The sequence below is a fragment of the Mytilus edulis genome, chromosome 8 (assembly GCF_963676685.1).
Source record: "Mytilus edulis chromosome 8, xbMytEdul2.2, whole genome shotgun sequence".
NCBI classification, from domain to species: domain Eukaryota; kingdom Metazoa; phylum Mollusca; class Bivalvia; order Mytilida; family Mytilidae; genus Mytilus; species Mytilus edulis.
Window position 1 is genome coordinate 26316525 of NC_092351.1, and position 21023 is coordinate 26337547.

A 21023-nucleotide genomic window follows, 5' to 3' on the forward strand; every position below is an offset into this window, starting at 1 on the left:
AAGAATGTGTCCTCAGTACACGAATGCCCCACTCGCACTATCATTTTTCTATGTTCAGTGGACCGTGAAATTGGGGTAAAATCTCTAATTTGGCATTAAAATTAGAAAGATCATATCATAGGGAACATGTGTACCAAGTTTGAAGTCGATTGGACTTCAACTTCATAAAAAACTACCTCGACCAAAAACTTTAACCTGAAGCGGGACAGACGGACGAACGGACGAACGAATGGACGGACGAACGGACGCACAGACCAGAAAACATAATGCCCCTCTACTATCGTAGGTGGGGCATAAAAAGAAAATCAATGGCCTGATTTATGACAAAAATTTAATTGAAAAACAAAAATATCAAATAGCAACCAATGGCTACTTTAATCACAACCCTTTAGTATTGGGATAGGTACATAAAAAATATGGCAGGAGCCTGGTTAATCATGTTATTTCATATTATACCTAATATAACTAAGCAAACACCAAAGTTGTACAAATACACCAAAACTAATAATGAACTAAAAGTATATTGTATTCATAAACTGGTTACTATTGGTCTGTTTTTGTATTCTAGTGACTGCTTTACAAAATGTCAAATTAGACTTTAGAGTTCTTCTCAATGTTAAATTATGGTAAATATGGTGGACCTCCATACATCCCTAATTTTTGTTTTTCAGTATTTGGATTTCTGTGTAATCTTTTATAAACTGATGTTTGTCTTTATATCATTTTGCTTTTGGCCATAGTAATTGTCTTCCACTTCTGATTTTTTGGTACCTCTTCCATGTTTCCTCCCATTTTATCAAATTCAAAGACACAAAAAATGCTTCATTACAATATTACTTCCTGTTTAGAGTTAAAATTATTGTTTTGTTCATCTTTGAGCTTCAGTATTTGTGTGTGTTCTTCTGCATGAAAAAACAAACTTTATTGACTTGTATACTATGCAAAATTAAATAAATTTGTACTTAAATATTTTTGATAAGGAAATGTGCTATAAATCTATTTTCTCTATGATACAGTATGTATATCTGTCTTAGTAAATCTGATGAATAATTCTGATTTAAATAAAAGATAAAAATAAGATGTATGATTTCCCTTGATATTGAACATGGTGAAAGGAAATTCCACAAACAACAAAAGCACTTTAGATTATCAAATCAGATCAGATTTTACTTTCCCAGACATAAAATGGAATGATTTCAATAATGTTAATACCACCATGTCGTTTATTTCAAAGATAGATTCTGGCAAGTTTTCTAAAATGATTTGGCATACTGTGTCTTCACTAAGTCTCTGGTAGTGCTTATTTTATCTGGGGGTGTATATAAATTTACCAACTGCTATTTTAATAACAGAATGAAAATGACAAAGGAATTAAGAAAATTTAGAATTTAAAAAGTTTATTATGTAATACATTTTATTCAAATGATCATAGAGTTTGATGACATAACAATACATGTTTGACGTTGCGGATAAATAAAATGAGATATGGAGTATATATCAATTAGACAGCAACCCAACAAAGGAAATAACTGAATGCATTAATGAGCTACTTGTTACAAGGTCACTGTAAAAAACAAATAAAACCTAAAATGACAGGAACAACCTTTCTATCCTCACTTAGCAACTAAAACCTTCAATGCAATATTAAGAATTGTTCTTGCAAATTAGAATATCAGTTTTTTTTCATTGAAAATGCACCAAAAACATTATAAAAGTATGATAAACCCTCCTTAAAAGATTAATAACACAAGTATTTGTTAACTTATGTAAGTGCCAATAACTTAATTTGTTCATTACAATTAGGTTTCAACAAGACTTTGCTCAGAGCTTTGCTCTAAGTATAGGAATTTATGAAAACTTTAAAGTAGAAAAGAATTTTCAACAAATCAAATAGAAGTTAAATGTAATTTCTTTTTTATCCCTAGAGTGAAACCTGTGATCCCCTCTGGAGCACAGAAAAATCACTTTCAAATGTAATTTCAAAATACATAGAAATAATTATTACATAGGGAAAAAGACAATGACCCTAGAAGACAGGTTTTTCCTTAAATGAGGTGACCTTTTTAGCAGGTTCAATTGTACTTAATATGACATGTTTATCAATTTCACCAATATTTGTAATGTTTCCTCAATATTTCCATCATATCTAATCCTATAAACAATGTTTTTTTAAGACCTGTCACTTTGATGGGTGTAAATAATGAGATGTATATTTAATACGATTGACCTGAATAACATGTCAATTTGACTGATAGAAAATAATAAAAAGTATAATAATTAATGCAAATAAAATAAATAAATGTGACACTAAAAATTAAAGCAGAATAAATAGCATCTGAAAAAAAATAACAAATTCAACAACAACATATTTTTATACCTATTCTATACTTCTTTTTTCCAGACCAACCTGAAGTAAAAACAACTTAAAAATGTTGTGCTCTCAATTAATTGTTTAAGAGTACCAAGTACAAAAAAAAAGACCAGACAATTATACTGATCAATACTGTAATATGACTCCTAAATAGATAAAGTTACTCTTTTTAGTATATTGTGTCCCTAAGTGATTTTTTTTTGCAGTACAGACATTCAACCATCACTGAAAACAATTATTGGATTCATAAATGCCATGGTATTTCGTTCAATTTAAAAAATATGGATTTCAAAAGATTGATTGTACATGTATGAACTTTGTTAATTTAAAAAACAGAAAGTTACTTCCCTTTTCTCTTCAATTTTGAAAGATCAAATGAAATATTCAAACTATCTTTTTAATCATATTATCCATATTCATTGTTATCATGAAATCAAATATCCACAGGCTTTGGTCAACCATATTTAAACATATGCCTTATACTGGAAATATCAGACAAATATCAACATTTAGGGTAATACCTTTACTGGTTTTGGTCTGAACCTTTGGTGATTCTGATACTGTATCTAGTACTGAGTCAAATGTTGGTGCATAAGATATATCTCCTCTGTTACTGGCCCAAAGGTCTCCGATCTGTACGGTTTCTATGGTTTGTTGCTGAAATATGTTGTAAATGAAAGTTAATAAGGTCACGCTTTTAAGATAGTTATCTCCCTTGTTTAAAGTATCCAATTTTACAGTTAAAGTTTAGGTCATACTTATGTGATAACCTAATTAAAATATATCATGCACACTGCACAGTATGTCTTTTATGCAACAAAGTTTAACTAGTGCGTTTTTTTTGGGGTGTCTGTTGATATGAAATAATTCTATTTATCAGAAAATACATCTGGCTTTGATGTAAAGCAATGTGAATTGTGCTTTTACTTTTGACTCAAATAGTGAACCAATATTTTTTTATGTCTGGGGGGGGGGGGGGAGGATAGGGTTATTTCTTGCAAGAGTTGAAAAGAGAAAGGTATTTTTTGCTTTCTTGAACATAGAGGAAAACTTATATATTAATATGCAGTAAAGTTATCTTTCTATAAGTTGAACATATTGTTTACAAAGTTATTCTTTGATTCATAAAATCAATCAATCAGTGTATAACATTTTAAAGACAAAATGTGATAACTGTATTTGGTACTATGTACCAGGAGTTTGTTGAAATATTTCTGTCCTAGGAACCAAAAATACATATAGACTACAGCAGTTTCGGCTGTGGTTAACATAATCTGTTAAAATTTATGCATGTTATGTTTCATAGTAACACCTAGAATTTGTGACCAAAACCAAACCAATTTATTTACTAATTAACTATTCCGCATAAAAGGGTTTATGTTCAATACTCTTTGAGAATGCATGGAATATACAAAAATTCCATATATGGGTGGCTCCTTAACTTACAAAATTTCTACTCTTGATAATTATTTCAATGCACAGTTGTACCATATTTTAGCTTATCAAAGTGTCATTTCTACATACATTTATTATACTACACAATTGTATTCCAATTGAATATTTACCTTTGTGCTTGATCTTTTCTTGCAACAGACAAACAAAACTATGATTAAAAGAATGAGTAACCCAACTCCACATAATGACATTCCAAGGATTAATGTCAAGTTGTCTGTTAAAGATGCTGCAAATAATACGAATTTAATTTAATACAAACTTTGCAGTAATTTTTATATGAATTATTCAATTTTACAAGGTTGACATTTTCAAAAAGCGGAAGATTTCAAATTTTAACGGGAGGGACGGAAGAGGGTCTAAAAAGCGGGAGATTTTGACTCCCCCCGGAAGAATCACATGTATTCAGAATACAAGAAATTTGTAACTTTTCTCCATTAATGAATGTAATGACAATATTTAATTCTGATAAATACAATGTTCATTGAACATGACTGGGTATGAATTATACAATATCTAGATATAGGAAGATGTGGTGTGAGTGCCAATGAGACAACTCTCCATACAAATAACAATTTAAAAAGTAAACCATTATAGGTTAAAGTATTGTTATTATATTTTTTTCATGTTTAAATGTTATGCTTCATGACCTAAAGGGACACTTTTTTGGGCCCTTTATAGCTTGCTGTTAGGTGTGAGCCAAGGCTCTGTGTTGAAGATCGTACTTTGACCTATAATGGTTTACTTTTATAAATTGTGACTTGGATTGAGATCTATCTCATTGGCACTCATACCACATCTTCTTTTATCTACCTATAAAGAATAACAAAATCCAAAATTTTAAAGAGTGCTTCCAACATAATTTATAACATTTATTAGTTCTATTTCTATTTGTGATAACTCTCAAACCATTTTCAATTCAATTGATTGAAACTTTTCATAATAATTTTATTAAAATCTATTTAGAACTGTAAGAATGAGGCAAATATTTTTCAAATAGTTAGAATTTTAAAGGGGCTTACATTCAATTGAATTTGGTTTTCAAATTTGATTGAGACACTTTTAAAATAAGTCTTTTTATGATTCTTATCAAAATCTGTTAAAAATTACAATGATCATACATTCCAAAGAAAATTTCAATCCAACTACTGAATTTTGAACTTGATCTAATTATTGTTGCTATAAACCTTTGATGTAAATTTTATCAACATCTGTTCAGAAAAGCAAAGGTGAAAGTCATTACTGAATCAAGATTTGTTCATATTATACTATAAAATAAATACATCAAGAACTGTCAAATATAAAACAAACTTTCACATTCTAAACTTTTGGGACTCATTTCTATTCAACTTTTTGATATTGCCTTTAAACTTTTTTGATTCGAGCTTTACTGATGAGACTTTTGTAGATGAAATGCACCTCTGACACACAAAATTTTGAGCCTGATATCTTTAATGACTTTTATTTACTAGGTCATGCAGTTAGATGGATGGACAGACACCCATCATAGCTCTTTTCCCCTCTCTTCAATGTATCGGAGGGTGAAAACAGATTTTTGAGTTTAAGCAATTACTCTTGTAATACTTACATGGAGTGGCTGATACACTACCATTGGTGGCAGCAGTGGTTATTGGCAAGAGTGGGGGGATATATGAAGAACTAGGATTAACAACTGATGATGACGGGGAAATGTTTGATGTCAATTGCACTGAGTCTATTCCATTTGATTTCACAGGACTTGATGAATGACTAGAAATTTTGTAGTTTGACGTTTCATATGATCCTCCAACAGAGTTCAGAGGTGGTGTGGCTGAGGTTGATAGTGGTTGAGATGTTGATGATACTGATTGTGAAATGGCATGATGAACGGTGGAGAAGGCACTATGACTTGATGCTAATGAATCTTGTAGAATAGTCGTGGATGGGACATCATTATGTAGTGTCGCTGACGACCCTGAAAGTAATGCTGATGACCTTGAAAGTAATTCTGTTGAAGAATGCTGTGATGATGACATCTCAGATGAAAATGAGGCTGTCAAACTGATAACATCTCCATGGAACACAGTTTGTGTACTAGTTAATGAACTTGTGTCACTTTCGGTTGCATTAACTGCCATTTTCACTTATTGCGAGGTTTTAATTTGTAAATTCCTAAAGAACAATTTCACGTCATTGTAAGAATTCCTTGGTATTATAACAAGCCACAATGTACTATCCATAATCAAATCCAGTTATCATGCCATAAGGTGGCCATTCCTAATCATGACTTTCATTTTCTGAAGAAGAAGAAACAACAGTAAACATTTTTACATATATACATAAATACCAAGAAACTTGTTTTGCATGCACATGATTAAAAAATGTGGTTTTCATCCACGCAATCATAGATTTGAACGTTGTTTTCAATTAAGACTTTCTTACATATATATTGTGGATTTCATCTTTGAAGAAAAAACTCCCTTTATGAGAAAACTTCACATCTGAACAAATCAATTACATAATCAATAAACCTTGAAAGGTCATATCTTACAAATTTTCTGGTATTTTAGATATACAGATACTAAAAAGGCAACTGTATATATCTAGTAATTACGTTCTCTTCTGCTGATCTAATGAAAAGACTATAAAATAATTTGAAAGTAAATGTACCATTCCTAATTTAGCAACATAAAAAAACCCTGTAAACTTGAAAGATGTAATGAAATAAATTCTATCACATGGTTAATTATTTAAAGAGCTTATGGTACTAAAAACAATCAAATAAAATTTTAGCTATATTTACAATTATATCAAAACTTAATAGAAAATGACTAATTGGGTGAGGAATAACAAGCATGGAAATAAAACTTACACAACATAATGTAGCGCAACATGACTTTTTTGTACCTCCATTAGTGTATATCTATAATACTAAAATTACGAGGTCCAATTTGTCAGCCGTCATCACGTAAAAACGACGAATCAAAGAATTCAACTTTATATACAACTAATATAGTACAAAGGTGTACATTAAAAATTACACCACTCCAGGTCCTTTTGTTTTCCACGTAATTAATATTGCCAATAATTAGGAAGTTCCGGGTCGAGTCCGATACCGATACCAATATTATAATCACCTGTTACCTATTACCTTATCTGTACGTTCCGCGTCTGACAGGCGCACCACCAAACGGTGTATTCGGGATTAATATGCTATATACACAGGTCATAATCACAGGGTTGACACTACTAAATTGTCAAATGTTACCTATTGTAGTATTTTAATCCGTAAGACTTTCTAAGATAACAATACGAATACTAAAAATCTGGACTAAAAATAAGTTTCAATTTGTAAGCGGGCATGACGTCAAACAGCGAATCAAAGAATTCAACTATATCTATAACTAATATACGACAATGCTGTTGATTAAAAAATACTCCATTCAAGGACCTTTTGTTTTCCAAATAATTAATATTACCAATAATTGATAAATTCCAGTTCGACGGGTTCAAACAGAAAGATTTGAAAGCAGAGAAAATTGTGTATCTTATAATCGGCATGACTTTATCAGATGACAGTACTAATACTAAAATAAGGCTTGCGCATAGTTATATACTTTAATTCAGTCACGGACCCGTGATATCACGGGTGTGTTCTAGTATTGTTTAAAGAATTTAAAACGATTTTTAAGTAAACAATTTTTTTTGGATAAAATATTACCATAAATGTCAAAAATAACAATGTAATTTCATTTTTTGTTCCTGTTTTAATACATAAACATACCTTTCATTCCATTGTGTAATTAGTTTATATAAGTACCATCATATAAAAGTACTGACCCACTCTATTTAATATTTCCTGTTTTAATATATTATTTCCTAATAGAATTATGGACCAAAATAGACTTTTATCTCAATCTTCCGTCAGTTCATAAAGTATAGACAGCTAAACAAATAATCACTAGAATCAATTGTAATATTACTAAAAATGATTACTCTTCTGTTTATATTCAATAAATGTAAGAGATGATTTTTCAAAATGAGATGACATGGTTCAAGGGAAAAAATAACCATTATATATAACTTCTACAAGATTTGGTCTCTGGTGGATAGTTATCTCATTGGCAATCATACTCATTGTTGAAGGCTGTGCAAAACCTATAGTTGTTAATTTCTGTGTCACTAGGTCTCTTGTGGAAATTATCTCATTGGCATTCAAACCGCATCTTCTTCTTTGTTATTTAAAATTAATGTACTAACATATAGCCTTTTAGCTGACTGTGATATGTATTTTGTTCATTGTTGAAGGATGTGTAGAACATATAGTTGTTAATTTCTGTGTCACTAGGTCTCTTGTGGAGAGTTATCTCATTGGCAATCATACTGCATCTTCTTTGATATTTTGAATAAATATACCAACTTGAGCTTTTTATAGATGAATATGGGATATGGACTTGGCTCATTGTTGAAGGCCATACAGTGACCTATAGTTATTAACTTCTATATCATTTAGTGTCTTGTAGAAAGTTGTTTCATTGGCAATCATACCAAATCTTCTTATCTGTATATTGTGGTATAAACATACTTACCTATAGCCTTTTATAGCTGATTATGTGGTATGGGCTTGCTTATTGTTAAAGGCCGTACGGTGACCTATATTTGTTAACTTCTATATCATTTGGTGTTTTGTAGAGAGTTGTTTCATTGGGAATCATACCACATATTTTTATCTATATATTGTTTAATAAACACTTACATATAGCCTTTTATAGCTGACTATTCGGTATGGGATTTGCTCATTGTTGAAGACCGTACTGTGACCTACAGTTATTATAAACTTCTATATCATTTGGTGTCTTGTAGAGAGTTGTTTCATTGGCAATCATACCACATATTTTTATCTATATATTGTGGAATAAATATACTAACAACATGCATGATGCCATTAAATGTAATGGTTATCCAGAATTTATCAATTTTTACCTTAAAATCATGTTAATTTGCTGAAATACCCCCTTCTTTTAATCATTAAAAGCCATTAACCATGCATAATATACCACAGTGTTAAAACGATACACCCCGTTTGGTTAACACCCTCAAGACTGTTTCTAATACAAAATAAGTTCAACAATGCAGTGATACCCTACAATCCAATATAATTTTAATAACTGTTTAAAATATCTCGAAAGCAAACATTCCAGATTGACATCAAGGATTTTGGAAAGGGGTGGAGGGTGCAAAATTAGACAAAGTTTGGAGTGTAACATTAAATTATTCTTCTTCTCTAAATGTAAAGATATGCACTCTAAGAAAAAGAACCAGATCATATGGTAGTGAAAGATTTTTTTATCACATATTCCAATAAGACATAACAGAAAACCAATCCATACAAAAGATCAAAGGTCTAGCTACAGCACCAAACATTTCTCTTTTTTATTTCGTGCATACAGTCATAAATCATAACTTAGGAAATATGTCTCATCCCTCATCTCAAGATATTTTACATTTTCATCTTTCTTATAACTATAAAGAATCCTTACCAGAAGTGAGGCATGATCTCCATCATTTAACACATGAGTTAATCATAACAAGCCATTACAAAAGATGTGTATTGGTAGTTAGTCATAATAATATCTATTAATTTTGATTGGTAATTGGTGTATAATTGGAAAGTTCTGCCATATTATGGATCTTCTATAATGGATAAGCATGGGGCATTATCAGGCGATCAAACGAATAAAGATCAAGTTCTAATTTTGTTGTATACATACATGTAATAGATTATTAATCCTGACAATCTAAACAGGGGGTGTTTATAGGGATACTGTTTACTAGTAGCAGAAAATATAATGTATATAAATTCAAAAATAATGTAAAAGTTACAAACACCCAAATGCTGCTAGATTATAGAAATAAGGTTACTTCAACATACTTCATATGTAGCAGTACTAAAATACACAGACGTCCAAATGGTATGGGAATGTTAAACTCTAATGCCCTAGGTTTGGACAGTGTCATAATCAGTGTGAAAGAAACTCTTGCAACAATTCCTCTTTAAAGGGTCTATAGATGGTTTGTTTTGAGTCAAAACTTTCCCCCTTATTAAGCAATGTAACATACCATATTTATTGTTAGTTCCAATCCAAATAGTCCCACCAGCATCCCAGTGACAACCTAATTTACTGAACTCATCTGTTTGTTAATAAATTTTCTTAGTCCTGACTATGCATGAAATAGGAAATTTAATTGTTTATATTTTATCTTACTTTAATAACACGAAAGTATGAAACATATATATATAAATACAGGATGAGATTGAAAGTCATGTGTGTGGTCATGATGAAAGGACTACAGTACAGGATCCCTACAAGGACTATTTTTTCAAAAGTATTAAAATGAGATTTTTTACTAAATCAAATATAAATCTCTTTGTAGTATGCCACATAAACTTTTATACCGCTGGATAAAAAAGCACGATCTATATTTTTTATGTTAATGGTTATATAATTTATAATTTAAATAAGATAGAAAATGTAGATGTTTACAAACAACAACGAACACAAGTATTTAATCAAGTGAGGTTATTTACAACATTTAATAGATGTTTTACTATATGTAATATGAGGTCAGTTCAATCTAGTGTTAAGGTAAAATACTAACTGTACCTGTAAGATCAAAGTGATTGTCACCTGAACTAGGTATATATCTAATTAATGATAGAAGGTACCAGTTAAAAGGTTAGCATGCATCCTGTTGGTATACATTTGATTACATTACTTCTAATTCCTTATTTTGTTTATGATTTATTCGCTCTTATTTCTATGTTTTTGACAAATAAAAACTATTAAAATCTGTGTCTTCTAACATAAACTTTACACTTTCGACCAGCCCAGAGGAAAAATATAAATTGATGAAATGTTTCAATAAAATCACGGTATCCAGAAGGTATTTGTTCTTTAATGTATGAAATCAAGAATTTGTCAAGTTATACATGGTACATTTTATGAAAATTTTCTTAACCTGAAATTAAATATTATAAATTGCCACCTGAATATGACCTCATTGCTCCATGGTTTATATACAAGACTGAAACTCAATGAAGTTTTTTTTACATACTGATACTTGCAAACATAATAAAATATAAAAAGTCTTTTTGGTTTTTCTTTATAATTTTTCCAGGGGGGGGGGGGGGGGGGGGGGGGGTTACATTTTTTTTGGTACCTGAAATATTTGTTATATGATTTGAAAAAGCAGGAGCTATAATTGGACACTACCTACTTCTGGACTGCTAACTATTTAATTGTGAATTTCTCCTTTTCTTCTTTTGATAAATTAACATTGTGTCCTGTCACAATCCAGAAAAAGAAATTAATTTTGGACCAAACTAAGTTTAAAACTTTAAATAATTTCATTGACTTACCCCCTTTGAAAGGACCCGTAGAATGATGTGCTACAAACCCAAATCCTATATGCTTAAGTGAATTTAAAATCAATTTTGACTTCTGTAAAATAAATTATTTCTTTTACAGTATTCAAATGTTCAATAAAATGAAAGTAACATACTTTAACATCATTGAATACATAACAATAAAAACACCATAATAGATATAAAATCATTCTAAGTGTCACATACTGGTACAATGTAGTCATTTTGGCCAGCTGATTACTAGTGACTTTAGTAAAGATGAAACATATATATATATACAGTAACCCCAAAGTGTACAATTGATATTACTTTTAACTAATAAGCAATCTGCAATGGAATAATCTTAAAAAGAGGAATCCAGTTAACTGTACTGTGTATAGCATTTGTCACTATAAGTATAAGCTGACAACTAATTCCTGCTGTGTGATGTTATATACATGTTAGCTTTCTGTTTTGCTTTTTCCAATCATATTGTGTTGTAAAATGATGCCCTTTATGCATTCTTGATTAGATTAATAAAAATTCTTATCTTCTTATCTTATACCAGTAAATAACTGATTGTGCACCAATCAATACCTATCAGTAGCCAGTGTTAGGGATACATTTACATTTTTATGCATTATGTTGTGAGAATATCTTTTAAATTAGTATGACAATTTTAGATGATACTCAAAAACTGGATACAGCTGGTTATACGTGTATCTTATATGAAATAGTCAATAGTCAAATAGTCTTAGAACAAACAAGACAATATTTTTTTAATTTAATTTCAATCACCAAATATTTCTGTTAAAAATAATCTTTGTTGATAATTATCTAAAATTTTTTTACAAAAATCAATGTATGGTATGCTTACCTTGACAATCTATCAATATATAAAGGTATTGATGTTGTAACACCTGCCTCTCACCTGACATTTTTACCTGGCTATAAAAAATCTGATGTCCCAATCAAAATAATAATTTGTATGTAATGATGTCAATTTCATGAGCTAGAAAACAATTAGGAGGTGGGTCACAATTCATTGATGTGACTATTTTATGTTTAATTAAATACTTAAGTGAAAGATAGTTCAGGTTAATGTCTTATAAGATTGACAAACATTACTTTGTTAAGACTACATAAATGCAATCAATGCATCATTTACATAGATCTTTTCATGTAAGCTTAAAAGTATTGACTTTAAATAGCCAGGAATTTCCAAGGGGGGGTTCGTTGGACTCATGAACTCGACTTTAACAGTCACAATTTGAACAAAACGTTGACTTTAACAGTGCTTATTTGAACCCCCCCCCCCCCTGGCTACGGGTATAATTAAATGAAGTGACTTGAGAGTTTAATATGACAAACTTATCATTGGAGAGTTATGTTTAAAATTTTAATCTTTTCTTCAACACAGTTATGAAAAAGGCTGTCTTCTGAATCCTAGATTCTATGCACAATCAATTGAGGGGTAAAGTGTTTTTACTGGGACCAATTGAACCTTCCTAAGCTAAAAATACACAGGGAACAGAAGGAATACTTACAAAAGGAGGGAACAATTACATCATTGAGGGAACACTTATTGCAGAGGGGAGACTTACATCATAGCAGGAACATTTACAGCATGGAGGGAACACTTACAATATGATGGAAACACATACAGCATAGAGGGAACATGTACAGCATGGAGGGAACACTTATTGCAAAGGGAACTTTTACAGTATGATGGAAACACATACAGCATAGAGGGAACACTTACAGTATAATGGGAACACTTACAGTATAATGGGAACACTTACAGTATGATGGAAACACATTCAGCATAGAGGGAACACTTGTAGCATGGAGGGAACACTTACAGTATGATGGAAACACATACAGCATGGAGGGAACACTAACAGTATGATAGAAACACATTCAGCATAGAGGGAACACTTGTAGCATTGAGGGAACACTTACAGCATGGAGAGAAAATTTACATATAGTTTAATAATTTCTATCAATTCTCCATCAGTTAAATAAATCATTGGTTGAGAATCATATCAAGTCTAAGACCGTTTTGTGCACAGACCTTACAAACTTACCAATCGTGTGCATAAAAAAACAAAATTTGTATTTAAACTAAGGAAATACTATTATCTATGTTAAGTTTTCTCATCAATGACAAGAGTATCACGCTACCGTAAACCTGGTGTTCCAACTATCTTGAGACAGTACAAAAATTACTCTCAATGCAGTCATGTAGCAGAACTGATATTATTCTGGCAGAGAAAAACAAGAGTGCACATGCTGAAATGTCTCGCCTTCTTTACTTATCATTGATATTATATTGATACTAAAATATAAAGCGATTAAGAAGTTAGCTAACGCTGCCTCCACCGCTGCTGCCATATCACTATCCCTTTGTCGAGCTCTCTGCTACATAATTCGCAGGCTCTACAAAATTCAATTACAAATATCCCCCCTAACATTATTTTTACGCTTTCAAAGTTACATTGAAATTTTGAGGTGGCCTATCATTTGATTTTGAAAGTCATGTTCCTCTTTGGTAAATATTCAATGGTTATTTTTTCTAACCACATTAGAAATTTAACTTGTTAGTTATGTCAAGTATTTTGAGTCTTTTTTATTTTACAATGTTCACAATCAAATATCAACTGATCTCATTTAAATAGACAGCCATATGCGTAAAACTATGAATGGAATTACAGCTACTGTGAAATATCCTAGGTAAGTAAAATATGACCAAATGATAACATTCTATATATGAATGAAAGCTCAATCATTTTACGGATATTGATGAAACTAGGCCAGACACTGAAGATAAACAATAAAGAATGCTTTAATAATTGACAACTAATAAGGGATAAGCATTTCCAATATGTATACATGGTCCGCCTGATATGTTTGCCTCCATTCATCATATATAAAAACTTGAGGCCACGTTAACATTTATGTTATAGTAGTCTCAGAGAATACAGGTTTTTCCCTTCGAAAGCCAGTTCAAATCAGAGCAGTTTATGTACAGACATATATATATACACATTGCAAAATTTAACACCATGCAACAAACTGAAAATTCCTTTAAAAAGTCACACAAGAAAAATAAATTATTTTATTTATATCTCAACTAAAATTTACTTCATTTATTAGATTACAAAGTTCATAAAAAATATGAATTTGCAATAATTCTCTTCATGTCCTCCTAGGTTTCTTCAATGCCCCCCCCCCTCAATAATATAAATCTTCTGTCTTTGTGTATTTTTTAAAGCCAGTCATACCTATAAATTTAAATTTACAAAATATATTATCGCATCTGTCACTGACTTGTCTGTTTAGATAGTATTTCATTTGCATCTATTCATTTCTTATCAGCATCTTATCAAATATAATCAGGGCTTGTGAATGTCAGTTTGCTACCAGTTTCCTTACACAGGGGCGGATCCAGCCATTTTAAAAAGGGGGGGTTCCCAACCCAGAGTAAAGGGGGGGTTCCAGCTATATGCTCCCATTCAAATGCATTGATCGGCCAAAAAAAGGGGGGGTTCCAACCCCCGGAACCCCCCCTCTGGATCCGTGCCTGATTACACATATTTATTGTATTATCAATAATGCATTAGATATAAGTAGTTTCATTTCTTTTTCAGTGGCACACATTAAATTCTAATGCTTCTAATTTTGAGACTGTTTTATCACCTGAATGTTGAATGTGTAGTAAATGAAAAAATAAAATAAAATAAAACTCTGAAACCTTCACATAATATTTATGCATGGTCCTGTCTGAAATTTAAAAAAAATTGCATGGTGTTTTATAAGGCCACTACAAACAAAGAAACTTTAAAAACTGTATTCAGTATAGTTTAAGCATTAAATAATAATACAGCTTTCCCATAAACTACTATAAGCCTAGCTGGTTTGTCCTTGTGTTTAATTCCAATAAATCAGCTAGCAGACAAACAAACATTGTGCAAGAGGTTGTAATGAAATATGCCATTTGCAACCATGTATTAAAGCCCCAAAATTGGCCATTTCAGAATCTAAAGTATCATGGGTAATTTCATTATTCGTACCCCAAAATGAAAATAACGTCACAGCATTGGTTAAATTTCCATTGTTTATGAAATTTTTAACCAATCAGGACGTTTTGGTGTACACTTTTGAAAATATTACCCAGGATGCATTTGATTCTGAAACAGTGAATTGAAATAGAAATCTATTTAGAGCAGCAATACTAGAAAACATATTGACATGCATGGGACTTTTATACACTGCTTATCCTTATGGAGGAATTCAGTTGTGAATCAAGGGTTAAGGGTTAGGACAGGCATAAGTGAAAATCTTACACAATTTGGCTATTTTCAATCCAAAAGGGACATAACTCTGAAACGTGAAACATTATAAGTAAAACATTTACCAAATTTCAAAAGGTTTGGTAGAGGCTTAATGAAGATACTGTCTGGAAGTCAAACATTTGTCTTTATATTTTCAGTTGTCCAAGGTGCTGAACTCAGAAAAGACAAACATGAACTTGGACAATTTAGTATTGGATCTGCAAGTGGTGTCTATCAATATTCCAATTTTAGATAGTTTAGTAGAGACTTTAAAGTCATTGTTTGAATATATCTGATAAACTAGCAAGTGCACACACAACAGAAACAAAAGATATCGAATAAAAGGAAAAAAGGAAAAAAGGAGTTTATTTTTGAGTGGTACATGTAGTAAAAATCACTCTCTACCAAAAAAAAAGCTTGAACTTAAACCACTTAAGCGTAATATCTGGGTTAATATCTCTTCCATTAATTTCAATTTTGCTATACATTAGTGACGTTTAAAATGATTCAAATTTTTACCCTTCCACTCCTTCATCAGGAAATGAGTAGTTATTATCAAATTTTCTCTGTGTATCAATTATCATCATGACTATAAGCTGCCTTAAAACAGTACTTAATATTATATAATTAGAACAGGAAATCGGTAGTTATTTAAGCTATTAATGTATACAATTCTCCTCTAGTCACATAAATCATAAGGGGACTTGAAATAAACACGACTTTTCATTTCTGGTTGACATTCATAAAACATTCATGTATCAATATATAGACACAAATTGAAAGAGGATAAATTACTGCTACATTTTAAAATATCAGTTTTCAAATTACTTAAACACTGATATTATTGATTTATTTTACCATAATCTTCATCAATAGCAATTACTAGATAGATTATCAGGATTAACCTTAATATTTTGTTGTTGTTCACAAAAACATTTAACATCCAGATAATGATTGAATAAGATGTCTTTAATCAAGCTTTTTCTGTATGCAGGTGCAGTGATTCAAGTTATTCTCATCAGAGAAAAACTGAACTTTTTTTCTATCAAGAATGAGAATCAGAACCTTTAATCAAAGTTGACATATCCTTTTCCTCCTCAGCAATACTGATAAGTATTGTGGTTGACTGCATGCATGTTAGTGGCAGATCCACAAATTTTGATAAGGCCCACTGACTGCCTAAGAGGGGGGACAGTCGATTGTCATGCTTCACTGAACTCCTATATAAACCACAAAAAAATTCCCACAAAAAGAGGGAGCAGGCACCCTGGCCCCCTCTAAATTCGCCTTTGTGTGTTATTCTGTAAAAACACAACAATTGATCCTTTACAATTCCAAAACACCACATATGTATGGCCTTCTTCACAGATTTTTGGTCCATTTTAGGTTGATGTCAGTAATAAGAAGTCTCTGTAGAATTCACTTACCGGTACATCTTTTCTAGGCTACATTTATAAGACCTTTTAGCGAACATTATATAATTTATGAAGGGTTTGTGGGTATATACATGAATGACACGATAGCCAACCATGACCACAACTAACAATAAAATCATCTAGAGGGGTCAAGAACACATATATTCTTGAAGGCTGTAAGATAATCCATTGAGGCCATTTTTCTTAAAACATGTTTCCATAACCTTTAAACTTTTATAGATAGTTGTCTCATTGGCAAATTATACCACATGTCCTTATTTTTCTTCTTACAGATTCATACTAGAAATCATAAATATCATGATAGCAATTATGCTTTCCAAAATTATATAATTACTTTAACACATTGCACCAATATTTGTGAATTAAAAAAGGAAAAAAGTTTGGTTGCTTTGATTTTGTGATGTTTAGATAACAGAACATTTCTGCATGCAACACATCAAAAGAATATAACATGGTTTGGAATATCAGTTAAAACTTTTTAATTCCAGATTTCTCAGCCAAATACATAGTTTAAAAAAAATCAAATTTATTATGTAGTAAATAATTAGTAAGCTATTAATGGCTTTTCTACTTTTACTCTTTCTTTTGACAAGCCCTTTTCTTAATACTTAAATGGGTGTTGCTTGATTAATGTCCAGTGGCAATTATCACATGCATATTGAGGACAAGAAACAATCTACAGTTAATACAATAGCTAGTTACAGCTGTGTGGGGTCACAGGGATAAAAGAGAAAAAATAGAACTACCTTATAATGGAAATCAGTGGGCTGTAGGATGGGGACATCCATATATGGATCACTTAAAGAGTTGTTGCAAGGGTTATTTTACATGGAGATTAATTGATTAATGGATTGGTGTTTAATGCTATTTACAGCACTATTAGCTACTCTGTGGCAGTCAGTTTTACATGCAGAGGTTGTTATAAAAAAAAGTCAGTATACATGTATCTTCATTATGCTATGATTAGGAGCTCTCATTATCAATTCTTGTATCAACGCTAAAGTTAAAAGTGGTATTACTGTGGATTCAATTATTTTCATGGTTACCAATTTTTGTGGATGGCAGAAACCTTGCATTTTCGTTGATATTTGATTTCATGGTTCTGCCAAAGTCTAGATACAACTTTATAAAAATATGTAATTTGTTGAACATTTAAATTCGTGGTTGGCCTGTACACACGAAACCCACGAAAATTGGTATCCAACGAATAATAATAATGATTCCACAGTAACTAAATTTGTAGGATTTAAAATTCTTTGGAAGTCAATAATAATGAGTTTCTTTCTGTTTAAGTTTGCTTTTATTTACAGTAACAGTTGAGATTTCTCTAATCTGTATTATATACTTCAACATAAATCATTTCTTTTTTCTTTTAAATATATCTAGATCTGTTGTGATCATACCCCTCTCTACTTTCAGATTTGTTTATTCACAGTTAATATCAAACGTCATGCGACCATACAAAACACTTATACATCATTACATGTATATATTATTCTCCTTTTATTGAAAATACATAGTTTTCAAATTTTCATCACTAAAAAGCTTTTATAATTATCTAGCAGTAGCTAGAATAGTTTCTACTTTCATAGATAATTAAGTCAAGGGATTTGTTGGTGAAGTATGATCCAAGTTGCATGAATTGAAAAAAAAGTGTATTTTATCCCATTTTTTCTTGGGTCTCTAGATATTGTTAGGTAGCTGCCTTATTGAAATTTATATACTACAGATCTCCTTTGACTAATTGTATTGTGTAATTTCATGTCCATCATTTGATGAAAACCATCAACATTCCTGCCTCAACACAATAAACAGCTGAAAAATGATTAGCAATATGAGGCAACACATTTGAAGTGTGTACAAATTGTTGTCCTTGGGAGTACAGCAGACTCTCTTATGTAACAAATCAATACCATCCCCACAACTCAATGAGTCATCATTAACAACTGTTCTTCAATCAAGACATGAGAGCCAAACACACTACAAGGATTTTTTCCACTGACATTAAAATCTATCAAGAGACGCTTAAGCCTTTATCAGAAAATAACTGATGATATTTTGTAAAATTTTAAGATCGTTTGTTATGCAAAGATAACACAGAAAAGTAACAAAGACTATCAAAACGATTCTAAAAAGTTATCCTCTAATTGGTTTTTATCCTGATTACATGTACATGAAGTTTGTTCCAACATTTATCATTGGAATGCAGTGATGCTTCTAATTTTTCAGAGCAATAAACTTATATATATTATATAATGTGATGTTTACTTGGTGGTTTCCAATAGAAACAGAAAAAATTTCAGACTTAGACGTCTGTATGGTAGAAATATACCCAAAACAAAGAAAAAGTTCCAAATACTTGCACATTAATATTTAATACAATGATTGATTATAATAATAATCTAAAAGAGTACATTTTTAAGCAATTTAAGAACTTGTCTTTATTTTGTTTTAATTTATGCTTAAAATTCTTTTTTTTGTTGTTGTAAATTTATCCTTATCTTTTAAAAGTGCTATGCATTTCAATTTTCAGTTAATACATTTGTACCAGTATATATATTAAAATCCATAATTCTTATATTCATAAATTATATTATAATAATTACTGTACAAAACTAATAGATATTAAATTGATGTACTTGCACTAGATTAATTAACATAAAATCACTAACCTTTTAGCTAAAAATCCCATCAAATACACAGCCTTAATACATAAACGATACAATCACTTTCTACTTCCAAACAAACAAACAAAAAACAACCTATAGAAAATACAAGTTATCTGTTGATATTCTTTGTGTGTTTAGGCACTAGCATCAAACGCATAGTGATTAATACACACAAAATTCTATGTTGTTCAACTCAAAAATCATGCTGTGTAAATTTTAATAACTTTCCCAGCTTCAACAGACATCCTCCATATAAAAATGTACTTATACAAATGAAAAACATCTGTTACTCAAAGTTTTTAATGAGTGAATATTAAAATTATGTGTGATAATACACGACAAATGTAATTGATGTATACATTAGCTACTACAGTTTCTGAAACATTTAAAACATGTGATTTTAAATTTAACATGACAATCTTTATCCTCTTTATAAGAAATATCAAGAGGCCTACATCATGTCATAATGAAATTGATTAGTGGTAGTATACTATAACTGATTGCTTACAATAACTTATCACTTCAAGATGCAGGATTTGTTGAAAGTTTGTCACCAACTTTTGATATTTTTTTACCTGAGAAAATAATATAGAAATTCACATGTTGTAAAGGATGCTTGTGAAATTGTTACAATTTTGATTGTAAATTAATCTTTTGTACTCATTCAATCAAAGTATGTCAAACTATGAAAATAATAAGGGATTATAGCAGACATCACAAGTGTATAACTTTTCTCTTAATCAATTTTTAGTGAGTAAGCATCAGGCTATAACTTAATCAGTGGTGGATTCAGGGGAGGGTTTCAGGGTTATAACCCCCCTCTTTTTTTATTACAATTAATGCATTTGAATGGTCTGGGCATACAGTTGAACATGCACCAGTCCCACTTTTTGAAAATTGCTGGATCCCTCCCGTTAATAAATCTTCTCGATGTGTTTCAGGAGACAAAAGTATCACATGTGGATCAGGATCTGCTAACCCTTCGAGAGCATCTGAGCAGTGGCGGATCCAGGGGGGGGGGGGGTTCCGGGGGTTGGAACCCCCCCTTTTTATTGGACGATCAATGCATTTGAATGGGAGCATATAGTTGGAACCCCCCTTTACTCTGGGTTGGGAACCCCCCCTTTTTAAAATGGCTGGATCCGCCACTGTCTGAGATCACCCATCCCCTATTCTTATTTCAGCCTTTAAAGAGTTCCTTAGTGCTCAGCTTCTTCTAGTGAACAATGAACTGTCATTTCATACTGTTAACCTGAGACTCTTTAGGAATGGTTTAATACTTGATTCATTAGAAAAGATGATTTTAAACTGCAACTTGGAGAAACATATAAGCAAGCTAGTATTGTGAATGAACAAAGAATTTGGAAAATTATCCAT

At 31.1% G+C, this 21023-nt stretch overlaps 1 protein-coding gene across 6 annotated transcripts in view; it reads right to left on the bottom strand.

The window, feature by feature from the left end:
- The window catches only part of LOC139485203 (serine-rich adhesin for platelets-like), a 46518-nt gene extending 26598 nt beyond the window's left edge, over positions 1-19920 (bottom strand). For 3 of the 6 annotated variants that reach the window (XM_071269467.1, XM_071269465.1, XM_071269466.1), the window contains exons 1-4: positions 5412-6084; positions 3937-4052; positions 2893-3028; positions 2378-2407 (exon numbers count right to left, since the gene is read on the bottom strand). In XM_071269467.1, the coding sequence (XP_071125568.1) occupies positions 2378-2407; positions 2893-3028; positions 3937-4052; positions 5412-5940 (811 nt within the window). In that variant the 5' untranslated portion in view covers positions 5941-6084. Of the gene's footprint in view, positions 1-2377; positions 2408-2892; positions 3029-3936; positions 4053-5411; positions 6100-19649 lie in introns of those variants that run through there. The other 3 variants (XM_071269468.1, XM_071269470.1, XM_071269469.1) reach the window with 3 other exon arrangements.
- Between the last annotated feature and the right edge of the window lie 1103 nt (positions 19921-21023).